The sequence below is a fragment of the Branchiostoma floridae genome, chromosome 4 (genome assembly GCF_000003815.2).
Source record: "Branchiostoma floridae strain S238N-H82 chromosome 4, Bfl_VNyyK, whole genome shotgun sequence".
NCBI lineage: Eukaryota > Metazoa > Chordata > Leptocardii > Amphioxiformes > Branchiostomatidae > Branchiostoma > Branchiostoma floridae.
In genome coordinates this window covers 31,859,162-31,872,435 of record NC_049982.1, presented here as the reverse complement: position 1 = coordinate 31,872,435, position 13,274 = coordinate 31,859,162, and the positions used below count along the sequence as shown (strand labels likewise).

At 39.7% G+C, this 13,274-nt stretch overlaps 1 protein-coding gene across 1 annotated transcript; it reads right to left on the bottom strand.

Moving 5' to 3' along the window:
* Nucleotides 1-3,006: 3,006 nt before the first annotated feature.
* On the bottom strand, nt 3,007-11,266 carry LOC118414812 (mitoferrin-2-like). Its single transcript, XM_035819071.1, has 4 exons — nt 11,053-11,266; nt 7,649-7,883; nt 6,282-6,338; nt 3,007-4,588 (listed from the first exon to the last, which is right to left on the bottom strand). Exons 1-4 carry the CDS (start codon nt 11,173-11,175, stop codon nt 4,005-4,007), a joined length of 999 nt encoding a protein of 332 aa, XP_035674964.1. The 5' UTR covers nt 11,176-11,266; the 3' UTR covers nt 3,007-4,004.
* Between the last annotated feature and the right edge of the window lie 2,008 nt (nt 11,267-13,274).

Sequence of the window (13,274 nt, the reverse complement as noted above, 5' to 3'; positions counted from 1 at the left end):
GTTTTATATTTGTATGTTATACCTCAGTAATCAAACTTAAATTTGATTTTTGACATATATCAGGAACTGCAAATTTGTATTTCATTTTGTCAGTCCCAAGTTGGAAGATTGTTGTCTACTATAGAGAGTTCTTAAGTAAAAGATTGTATATAATCAAGAAATCAAATGTGTTGCAAATAAGTTTGGTTTGTCCAGTTTTTGCCATGTGCAAGTTTACAATCTGTTGATGAGTGTTAGAGAAAGATTCTTTCAGGTTTAGACATTTTTTTATCATCAAGTATCCAAAAATATACAAGAAGCTTGATTTTTAACTTTTTGGGCAAGACAGTGAAAACCTATGCCTGGTAAGCTACTGGTAACAAAACATATATGAAAATATCACATGTACTTTCAAAGATTAACAAAATAAATCTCAGTTAATTTGGTGTGTCTGATTGAGATTGATTTTGTCAAAATAGTTTTTATGTTGAAAAATTTTGAAAAGACAATCATTTCATGGTACAATATCTACTTGTCTTGCATGTTTCTGTGCATGTGTAAGAACACGAATACGAATATATAAGGACCTTAATATGAGAATAAAGTTCCTTTTACAACGTGTTAGTTGTCTAAATTTTAAATGTGGCATCATGTTTTTTTGTACAACTTTCTTTTTGCTCACCTGCATTAAATTTTAAAGTGTAGAGGATGACATCTACAAGTTACTACAACATTCCCTTGCCATGGCCTAAAAGCGAATATGCTGTACAATTGATCACATTGAAACATCTATTCCCTCTAATATGAAGTACAAAAACAACCACGTGTTAAGCTTTGAAAATGTATTTATTTGACACAAGACTCTCCCAATAACTTTTCTTGTCCATATTTAAAATGATCTGAAATTATATAATAGACTACAATTCTGAAATGCAGTAAACAAATTCCAGCATATACAATCAATATCTTTTCAGAGTACCTACCCATTAAAACATCAATTTAAAAAAAACATTCCTACTGTATGCATTTCTATTGTCTGTGTTGTCAACTGTTATTTCCATCATGTTTATGAATATGAGAGCTTAATATTTGTGCTTTTGGAAGTATTAAGTGACACTGGCATAATGTAGTCTTGAATGAACTTGCAAAATTGTAGGACCCATACTATGGGTCAATTCAACAAGAAGCATATTGAATGTTTGCATTCTGTTACAATATACAACAATTTCTGGATACAGGTAATACATTTATGTTGCACAGCCAATGGGATTGATTCACTTGCTAGGGCAATACTGACATGTAGTGCCACTTCCAACTGCCAGGTGGCACTCCAGTGAGAAGAAAGCTGTCCCAAACATGACTAAGCCTGTACCACCTAGTAGTGTAAAGTATTGCCCCGAGGAAGACAGAAGGACTATGAAAATGTTCTGGTTGTGCAAGAAAATAACTGTATTACATAATTTTTGTAATGGCGTGATAAAATGATTCATTAATATTGATTTCTTTTCAACTTTCTGCATATTAATCTGATGTCAATTGCCCTCCACTGTCTAAATAGACTACTGACTTCTATGGCCAAATGATCTTTAAACAAAGCTAAAATTGAATGTAGGTATCGAGAAGATGATCAGAAAAATGAGTACATGTCACAAAACATCTGAGAGCTTCTTCTGCAAGACATTGGTTTTCTTGTCTAGGTCTTTTTCCCCACTTTTTTCTTGTAACAATTTCTCTCTGTCCCTTGAATGAAATACTGTCCCCAAGTTTTAATTATATGTGCACTGGCTGAATTCAAATTGCTAAGAAACTTTGTGCAGAATTAAAGTATGATACTGGCTTTATAGGTCATTCCCTGCAAATATAAACCCTGCTACTGAAACACCAAGTAAAAATGCTGACCTATGTGCTACTAGGTGCTACATAAGGTGGACTCTCACCGAGCTTGTGTCAAGCTTGCGTCACTGTGGGGTTCCTTCACTGCATCGCTGTTTTGCTATTTTTTTCCGATTATTTTATAATTTAGATATTGCGTAATGCATAAATATATGACTTAGAAGACAACAAAATACACAAAAAGAAATTCTCTGAAATTCGTTGAGTATCTTTCGAACCCCGCAGTGACGCAAGCGTGACGCACGTGCAGTGAGAGTGCACCTATAGTGAACAACTGTTATAAATGTATTATCCTTTACAATTTTTCTTTCATTCATCTTTCAGATTTTACAATTTTCAACATATTACTATTTCCATTCACAAAGATTCTTAACCCACTTTCTTAACACTCCCCAAGTCAGTTCCACAGGTCTTCAACTTTTCGAAATGACAGAAAGTCTTACATACTGTAACACTATTTCCAAAAGGCACAAGGCTATTTGGTAACACCTAAAGTTGATATGATCCTTCAGTATTGTTAAGTGGTGGACACTTAACCACAAGTCTAAAACCCCATTGTAGGACTGAATGATACAGAATTAAAGTTTTGGACATTTCTTTACATAAGTTGAATCTACCTTAGATGATGACAGTCTGTTGGTGTTGGTGACATTCACCGAGTATAAATGCAACCTTGTTGTACCATATCAATATGTTGAAAACCTGGACTTTTTTCCCCCCAAAGTCGAGTTTGTTTTGGTCAAGAGCATCGTACTAGTTCAGCACATACTGTAAATGCATTTAAGTTTGCCGGGATTTAATTTAAAATGGAGTGTCCGCAGTGGTTTGAGTTGACGGTAACGCCACATAATGTGGCCACATGCTGTAATGTAAAAATCTTCGCGGTGGCTTTAAGTTTGCATTGAAGCATCTACTGCAAACACTGTGAATGCAAGACCATCGCGAATATTTCTGCATTTACAGTACATTGTATTTGGCAATCTATTGAAAACTTTGTATGTGATATAACATGTAGAATGACAAACATACGTGTCAGAAATGATTATGAATGAAAACATTCAGCCAAATCTTGTTTTGGGGGGGTATTTCTGGTTTTAGCGACTAAGTCCTACAATATGGGCCTTTAACTTAAGGTATTCCAGTTGTTAACACACATCTTATATTTGCCATTTTCCAATATCAAATCAAAATCGACTTTCCATTCCCTTCCTCCCTTAACTGACTGTGATTATCCGGCACTTCTATCATAAAGCTCTAGTTGAACCAATCATTATATATATATATGTGGACACAATATATATATGTACACTTTCTGCAAAAATATCTTGCTCTTATTCCAATTCCACATTTCTAACCGCATTGCCCTGCCCCATCTGACAATGATACGACCACACCATTTCAATTTGTTTGTGCTAGAATTAAAAAAAAAGAATATTTCTGAACTGGAACACACAGTATACGGGAGTTACACGTAATAATAGACTATTTCCACTTAACTACTATTCTTATGTTGATCTCTTGCTAGATTGTTTCTTTAAACTTAAAGTGTCAAGAAAAAAACCAAGAAGATAAGATGGTGTGGCCTTACAAATCCCTTACTGTCTGCCATGTTTTGGACTGTTGAACACAAGATTTTGGACAAAGTAAGATGCAAGGAATACTTCAAAATCACAGCTTGGGTAAAAAGTTTCTCAACGATGCTTATGGCTGCAGTGACAATTCCCAAAGTTTGCAATTGCTCTTTGTTTGGTAAGAACTAGTAGAACATATGGTGGCCCCTTTGCTTACATCTGACCACTACAACACATGGGCTACCACAAAAATTCCTCTCGCATGTTTAGAGGATAGGGGATGAATCTCACAATAATGCAAGCTGACAGAAACTTGTGTGCGGCGTATCGTCTTGTGTTTTCAATTAGATTGGATTCATCTCTGCAATTTTATTGTCCATTAGTTGACTTAGTACTAATAGTAGGGCTGGGAGCTGTTAAGATCATATTGTGTGAAATTTATATTTTTTTCTTTGTGAATTACCCACAACTGCTGAGATACACATGTAATATTTTTTGACACTATCTCTGCACAGGGTACATCTTAACAACAGTATATTGCCCTACATGGTGTAAGAACCATCACTTGACAGCTAACGGCATCTTGTCTTGCCTGAGGAGCACCAGGTCCTGTTTAGGCTCCTGGCGGCCGCTCTCTTTCGCGTACAGGGCCGACCGCTGCTGCTTGGTGATCAGGTGTTTGAACAGCTCGTATACCGACCACGATATGGCCGTGGCCGGCATCTGGAACACCACTCTCGCCCTCACCCCTTTGAAGTACGCGAAGAATCCCCCCACGCGATAAACCGTTCTGAACGCATCCACCATCCCTGAGATTGCTGCCTTCTTATTGCGTACTCTCTTCTCCTGCGTGTTCAACAGGGTTTTGCAAACGTCCAATGGGGTGGTGATGGCGGCGGCGACCGCTCCCGCCATGGCGCCCGACACGAGATGGGTCTCCGGGTTGTATTCATGCGACGGGTTGAAATGCTCTTGCATGAACTCGTACACCATGAAGTGGATGCTTTGAAAGGGGAGGTTCATTGTCAATTGTGTGGTGAAGCTCCTGTAGAACGCCCCCACCCCTTCCGTTCGGAGAACAGTCCGGAAGCAGTCTATTGCACCTTTGTACGGACTTCCGTACATCTGCAGTCTTTGTTTCACAACTGTTTATCAGCAAGTAGATGTCACGTCAAGATACAATTCACAAGTCCACAGTTGGTACAGCACAGAATGAAAGAAAAAAGAAAATGTCGTCTGTTAGTGCTGTAATTTCACAGCGTTTATGACAAAGTACAGGAATCAAGATTCCTACTTTTACGGAGGAAACATTGCATAAGAAATGAAACAAAGGATTGGTATCAGCATGATTTATGAGCTGCAAAATAACAGAATCCAAGAAATTTGTCAAAACTTTCAACATACAAAATACTGTATCTGGCATTCCTTTGGCATGTAAACAATCTAATATTTGTATTCTCTTAGTCTTAGGCACGATCTACACACAGTTTTTCCCGATATCGGCGAGCCTACAACCTCTCGCCGACAGCTTTTTTTCATTGTCTAGATGGAACTACTATATCGCCATTACAATATCGGGAAAATTTCTCCCAAAAGGTCCGGACAATTCGTACAAACCTTACCGATAGCTTAGCAGGGGTCCCCGACAGCTTTGCGCGCATATAGATGCTTCCCGACTTCGGGAAGGCTCATTAGCATATAACGCCATTTGGAAAATCACGCTATATGTTTATGACTGCAAGCACCATGGGTGTCCGGCCCCCTACGTTCTAGATCCCTCCCGACATCTCCACAGATATCGGTAAATACTGTGTGTAGATTGGGCCTTAGGCCTAGGAAAAATAATGTTGTCTTTCCTGTTTCCCGACATACCCTAGAAATACCTGCCCTATCCTTTCTTGGGTGAACAATGGAGTCAAATAGTTTCCATTTAGAATTTTTGCCTTGCCGCCGGCAAGGCTTTACGCCAGCTTTCTTCCATGGATCCATGGATCGATGGACCGATGGACGGACCTTTTAACCCAGCCCTTCCAAAGCCCCTTCCAAAGGCCCTTCTTTCCTTGCCGAGTTTCATGGCTTAGTTTGACAATAGTACATTCCAGGCGAGTATTAAAACTCAGAAGGAACTTATTTTGTAATATAAAATAATGCATATTCATTGTGGGTCAAAAAGTTTTACAAAACTTGTTTAATGTGCCAATAATTCATCTGACATAAATTATGATAATGAGGTAAATTTCCAACATAGAGGTACACATAGGAACAATATCAACTAGGCGACTAGTAGTCAGGTAAGTACATTTAGTCCTTTTAAAGACATTTGTGACTATGAATGTCCTTGATAGAGCTTGTATTGTGTGAAAAGAAGATTTGGGACTGGATTGGCACCTGGAGAAGTCACCCAAGCTTTCCCGCATGTAGAACTTGGGTGGGAGGGGGGCGACATGTGGAACTCGGGATTTTTAAGCGTAGAATCTAGTCTAACTTACCAAAATAACATAAAATACGCGGCAAGGCACAGCTTTTTTTAAAAGATTTCTTGTTTAGCTCAGCCTGCTACCTATTCAAGTAAAGCAACTGTTCTATCTAATGTAGGACAAATATATCCACAGAAGTGTTAAGTTTGAGATTGAAAATAAGTGTCCTCATACATGTACTTTGTTTAACTGTAGTCTATAAAAAGTCTATACAAAAAAATTAAAAAAAGACAATCCCTACCTACTGACCCTAATTTTTTTCAGGACTGAAACAGGAAACATCATTTTTTCCTAGGCCTTTAATATCATAATTTGAATATTTAGCACTATCACCCCCCACTACAACAACTGACCGACGTACCGTCTACTGGATTCATGGAAGCATCATGAAACACTGTTGCGATACACCCTGCCGCACCTGGAATACAAGATGAAACAAGAGGAAAACAAACTGCTTCCCATAAAAGGACTCAAAACTTTAACAGTTTAACCAACCATTTTTGACACTAAATAAATTCTTACTTATTGCTGTAGACCTTAACTGATTATGGCGCGAAACTCTATTGTCTCTGGACTAAATGCTAGGAAACATTTCACAAGGAAGCATATATACTGTAATAAACATAAAAGCTTTAAGTTTAAACCAGTATAGCATTACAACATATACAACTTCAAAAATTTGTAGCAAGTTCAAAAATAAAATTTTCAGGTTAGCCCATGTTGATTTGATCCTATGGGTGACATCTGCATGACCATCTATTTTCACACTGTAGCAGCTGTGACCAATGATATCATTGGATCAGGAAGGGCACAATTTCCCCCTTCACTGATATGGTGTCGTAACATGCAATACATTCCCATGGATTATAACTGTAAGATACACAGCATTAGCATTTCTATTAAAAAAACAAAGCCATGTTTAGGAGTATGTATATATATATGTAGCTGCCACGAATCTAACATCTGTTTGTTTTGGGGAAATCGGTAACGGCTGGTTTAGCCTACCATCCACACAAATTACAGTCAAACATTGCTACCATTGTGTTTTCTGTGTGTGTATATCTATAATTTCTTTTGTAAAAATACATTAAAGAAGTTAATAGACTATTCTTCAAACAGTGACATGACAGTTCGCTGAGTGACCTAGCCTCTTGAGAGCACAAGACTCTAGGTCAAAGATTTCCACGAATCTTTACCCCCCTTCCAGTCTCCTCTCGGCAGGCTTTTAGCTAGGATTTTATAATACATAGGGAGTCCAAACTTATTGGTGAGTCGCAATAAGTGACTATTGTAGGGGGTCTGATGTTTTTGATGATTTTAAGTTAAAACAGTGCATTCTAAGGTATCCCAAGAGGCAAAAATACTGTTACAGATGTCACAGTAGAAGACTGAGACCACAGATGACCTGGTAGCATCCCTGGTCAATCAGAATTTCATGCTTATCAGAGGATTTTCTCCCCAGTATAGGGCGTCCAGGGGCATCAAATTTCTTGTTATTCTAAGAAAAGTGCGTCCAGATGACGCGTTGACGCATGCTAGGCTAAAAGCCTGCCTCTCGGACTTAGTCTCCTGCTCACATAAGACTAGGTCACTCCATGAATTGAAAATTTGGAGGTACGTGGTTACGCCTTTTAAAGTGTCACTGATTAGAAAATATCCATTAACTGTGTTCATACGTGACTGATGAACCTCTTCAACGACACACCTAAGAAAAACAAACATTGCTACCATTGGCCACGGGGTAGTGTCCAGGCTCCATTCCACGACTGTTGCCACCTAAAGTCCTTTTCATTTGCTCGTAGCACGAGAAGTACAGAGCATGAGCGGGCCCCGCCCCCGCCGCCACCACGCTCACGCCTCGCACGGGTCTCAGCAGTCCTTCCTGTCGGATGATGGTTTTGAAGGCGTGGGCGATACTACGGTATCTCGCGCCGGGCTCGGGTATGATACTCTGCATACGTGTCTGAAATATGAAGTAAACAACAACCACAGTCAAGACCCGATGGATGGTGTAATGCTTAAATTATTTATTTGTTTATTTATATATTAGATTTATATATGTATATGTGTTCATTTCAACGGGACTTACTCTGGACCTGGATCTGGACCTAAGTTGTCTGTGAAAACTTAATGTGAAAGGGCATACTCTAAACAATGGTCCAATTCGCTACAAAGGAATCTGTTTGGTGGATTATCCGACTCCCACTGGCGTCTTAAAATCCTATCTCCATGTAAACGATTCTAACTGCTTCTGTATGTTTGACTGTAGAAACTTGTAGATATAATTAAGAACTCTACTTTACACATTATTTTCTTAAACCAGTAATCCCAACAATGTGTAAACACCTGCTGATATAATGTAATGTGTGTTCATTTTTTAATCAGTCCAAAATCTGGTCCACTGGTTTTCATGTGTTTTTTCGGATCAGTCATAAAAGGAAAAAAACGGCATCGTATTGGTACAATATAACAGTGCCCACATCTACTGCCAACATTTTGAGAAAAGTTTCCACACATGTAGTGACCTACCCTATATTGATATTCTATAGCCCTAAATGGTATCAAGGTATGTTCAATAGCTTGCACGACTGCAGAGCTAAGAGTCCTCAAAGAGGGACACAATGACAGAGGTCCACTTCACTATTATAACAGCAGTTCCATGCTCCCTAGGTAACACGAATAGTACATTAGCAGCACTACAAGACTTCACATAGACACCTTCATGTGGCCTACAGTAAGGCTAATACCTGCAACATCATTTTTGGAGAATCTAGTGCTTGAAATACTTTTTCAACCATAGTCAAAAGGCAGGTTGCGCCATAAACATTTTAGCATTTTCAGGTTTCCAAACTCCCAAGTTATCACTGTCTTCAACTCAGCTACTTAGCTCTTATCTTTTCTGCCAGTTACATGTAGCTACTTATGTTTAGATATTCTTGTCAAGAAATAAATGCAAAAGATTTTGCACGTAGGCGGAGGAAAAGCAGTGTTCCAACTGCAAAATTTCAGGTTGCACACTGGGCTACCTGGATTTAAAATTAAGTTGCGCCAAGCAAAGTGTGGTTGTGTTTCCAAGTGTGCAAGTGGGTATTTCAAGCTCTGGAATATGTCTGTAAAAATACTCAAGCTGCTGCTCTTGCCATGGAACAATTTCGGCATACGCAATGAAGCTTACAGTATACTGCAGAGTATATAGCTTTGCAACGACATGAAACTCTTCAATCTTTATTATTCATCAAATTGTATTCTATAGGGACAATACGATTTTTACGATATAGTACACAGTGCTGGTACACAGCCCTAGCATCACACGTGATTTAGATGAACAAAGGAAAAACATTTCTAGAGTGTAAAACTATAATAACTGGATGATATCTTCACTAGAAATCTTAATCCAATAGAATCTTAATAGAAATCCACGAACAAAATGTAAGGCATGTAATTTAAGCCCTGGCTTACATTGAAAGTGAAGGTTATAAAGCGGATCAGTCTACTTTACCAAGCAAATAAGCCTAACCTGGATACACAGACCAATCATATTTATAGAACAAGATTCCACAAGAGCATCCGATATGTACTCAAATAACTTCTTTGCATTAGATTAACAGTTCCTTAGCAACTGATTGCAAAGATTACGGACAACAGAAATTTCTTGAGTTAGGAAGTTAAGAGTTCCTTTGGACTAGAAATTATTGGACTTGAAAGTTGAATCCTTTGAAACTGATACACATCTCATTCACATGCACGGAGTGGTCTTTCACAGTATGCCTTGAAACTTCAAGGAGTGTTAACAATTCGCTTTCTTGGACCCGAGCCATGATATGTCCTTTGAGCTGAAGTCAGCTATTTCTTTTCAGAAGCTGCTAGTTAGAAGCCACGAACTCAGTGCTCTTTCCAGCGTCTGGATGGAGCAGATTGAACAAAAATTTTTAACCATTCCTCGCACCTTCACAAACAAAAAAGTTTGACAGCCCTTCCTAAAATGTTGTCCTTCAGTTACATAATACACAGGATGGGCAATGCTTGTTTTCCTTGGTTTTGTTTAATATTTAACGATGTCAGCACTTGTTTCATTCTCACACCACTCCCGTTAGTACAAACATAAGTGACATAACCGTTACAGGTACGAAAACTCACAAGATAAGTGATAAGACGTCAACATTGCCCAAACATTCCCTTGCTTTAGATTATTTGTGAAATGTTTGCAGACAACTACTGTGATCTACTTGTACACCAACATTATGTTCCGTACATTGTTGTGCAAATAAAAAAACAATTATCGGGATGAGGTTGTTTACATCTCAGGGGCTTTGACATATTATCTACAATTACTGTCGCCCACGAAATTTGCGAAATATTCGAATGGCTTATAGTTTGCAACAGGACGGAAATGTGGCCACCTGTTTGTGGCATGACGAGTTGGCGATGACGTAGCAAATTTTGCACACTTTAAAGTTTAAGGATCTGCAAATATTTCAGGATATACAGTACATTGTATCACCTACATGTAAAACAGGGGCGTGTCATGTGTAAACAATAGAGTGGGTCAGGTCCTGGATCAGGTGAGATGAGAAAAAAGATTCTAGGAATCTAGGAAGTGACTTCAGCGGGAATGATATGTTGGCAAAGACAACTGTAAAAAAATGGAGACCTTAGTTTTTGAGGGAGAACTATGCCACGTTCCGTCCATATAAAAGATTATGATCTATATGCACAACAAAATGTGTTGGTCCGCCCCCCTCCCCTCAAAGTTTATGCAAGCAGCTATAGCTATGTTGACCTCAAAGGGTCGTGACAGTTGTGCACATGTTCAACCACATCCACATATGCTCGATCGAAACAATGACAACTACTACAATCATAAAACAAGTCCACAACAATTCAATAATAAGCAAACAACATGACAACGCTATCTTAAATCCTCAGGGAATTAATTTTCAAAATCTCTCACGCCGGTTTTGCGATTTTCTCAAAATTTGGATAGACCGTGTCAAAAACACACAGTGTAAAATTTCGCTCACAGATCAAAGAATATTGATGGTGGCTAAAGAAACTTTGGTAAACCTATTAGGTAACTGTTAAGGTTATATTTAAAGTGTTGAAGCAGAGGGGTGTGTGTTAGGGCCACTAACCTTGACAGAATCCACGGGGTACATTATGCAATGTTCGGCCATGCCTGCCAGAGCTCCCGCTCCCAAATGCGCCGCCAGACTACTCTCCTTCGGCAGGCTCTCGTACGGGTCGTCCGGGTCCATCCTCGATGCTGCAGGAAGACAGTCTAGTGAGGGACCTAACCTGTAGTTCCTGTGGACAACAGTGAGATCGGAAGCTGAGGAGAGAGAAGACCACACGACTGCTCCTCACGACTTGCCTCCGCCATGCCGGTCAGCCTTAATACCGGAAAGGAGAGAAAAACCTAGGAACCACAGGAAACCAGGCCCGTTGTCTCAGGCATTTTCTGACAATTTCTTCATTCCAGGGCCATCTGTAGATTATTCTTTGGCATAATATAGCAACCTGCCATGTTTACTCATCATAACTCACCGTATTTTAGTAGATTAAACACTCCTTCATATGTTTTCCTGTGTTTTCCTATGTTTTCCTATGTTTTCCTGTAGTTTCCGGTCCCGCCATGCTCGCCATGCCAGTGCAGTCGGAGGGAGTCTCCACCAATCAGAGCAGCGGGAATTATCACATGATAGAAAGATGATGCTTAGGCGGACCCATCCATTTCAGTCATATAGGGGGTAAATGTCATTTGGAACAAAAATTAATAGTTATTTTGCGCGGGGAAAATGCGATTTACATTAAAAACGGAAGAAACAGAGAAATATGTTTCACATTGATATTCAAGAACTGAAGGTATAGATGAATGTTGAATTAATATTTCTTCAATTTAGCCAGATATATAAGCTAGATCCCCAACTGGTTAAGACCGGAACAAACAGGAAGCATGACGAAGCTACTTCGTGTTACTTGTCACGGAAAACACTCTTACTTAATGCTACTCAGAAATCGCCTACGGTTTTTTGTCGTCAGCAAAAGCAATCACACGGTTTTGGGTGGGAAAGCGAGAAAAAAATTCGATTGTACAATGATCATTGGTAACAGTTACATGCCAAGTTCAAACCATATGGATCTGACGTCGACGTGCAAAGAGCTCATTGGTTTTATTGTTACATGATTATATTCATCACAAAACCCACATATTACAGAAAATGTAGGAGAAAGGTCATGATAAACAATAAGCCACTTTGAGTGTGCGTGAGCCGAAATGTCGTTTCTGACATGTCTATCACTCACCTTCCTCACTCGGCAAGCACAAACGACCGCGCGGGCAACTGAGCTGTTGGGGGCCGAATAGCTGTCCGTGCGACTTTGTGTCCTGAATGTAACCCCAGTTACCTCAGCCTGAGTTTCCCGCCTTCAAGTCGATTAGTCACGTTTACTTTACAAGAATTGAGACCGTCTGCGAGGAGAATAATAAGTAATTTAACGTTACATGTTAGTCTGCTAGCAATGTTGAAAGAGCCCTTCGATTGGGTTTCTGTTTTCCTTGGCGCAAGACTCAGCCAAAGCACCCCGATTGTGACCTATTGTTTGAAATTGGAGAGTTGAACAAATTCACAGCTATACGTAGACTTTTTTTAAAGTCTACGCATAGCTGTGAATTTGTTCAATATCATCCGTTGTACAATTAAAATTGCACAACGGATGATATTCTGTTAATTGTACGAAATCCCAAAATCCCGTGGTGGTGCAGTCCAGCTTAATACCTTCGCTTTATAGCACCATTCGGATAATTGAACGAAATGCACTGGCAAATGGGGTGTGCAATTAAGCGGCTTCTACTATACTAGTAGCTCTCCAAGCCAGATCAACTTGAAGCCAGATGTTCGGTAATTCACAGCTGAGAGATGTTTATTTATTTTATTTATTTATTTATTTATTTATTTGACAATGATACAACTCATTAGGCAGCTTTGGGCTGGTAGCGGCAGGTCCACAGAGATACAGACGAACATACATCATCGGTCGACGTGATCGCACCGTTCGCACATGTTTACACACGACGGGGTTATACTGCCCCTTACGGGGTGACATACCCTTTCATATGCGCCAGGTCTCCCGTCCGGGTGAATGATGTAAATCACCGTGAGCCGAAGCTAGGTACTCATTTTCACCTGAGTATAGTGAGGAAAGCCGGCGCCCGTGTAAAGTGCCTTTCCCAAAGGCACAAGATCGGTAACACGGCAGGCGGATTCGAACCCGCAACCTCTCGTTCACGGGGCGAACACGGCCCCACTGCGCTACGCGGTCCCACGCCATTACACTGACGCCAGCGGCTATCTGG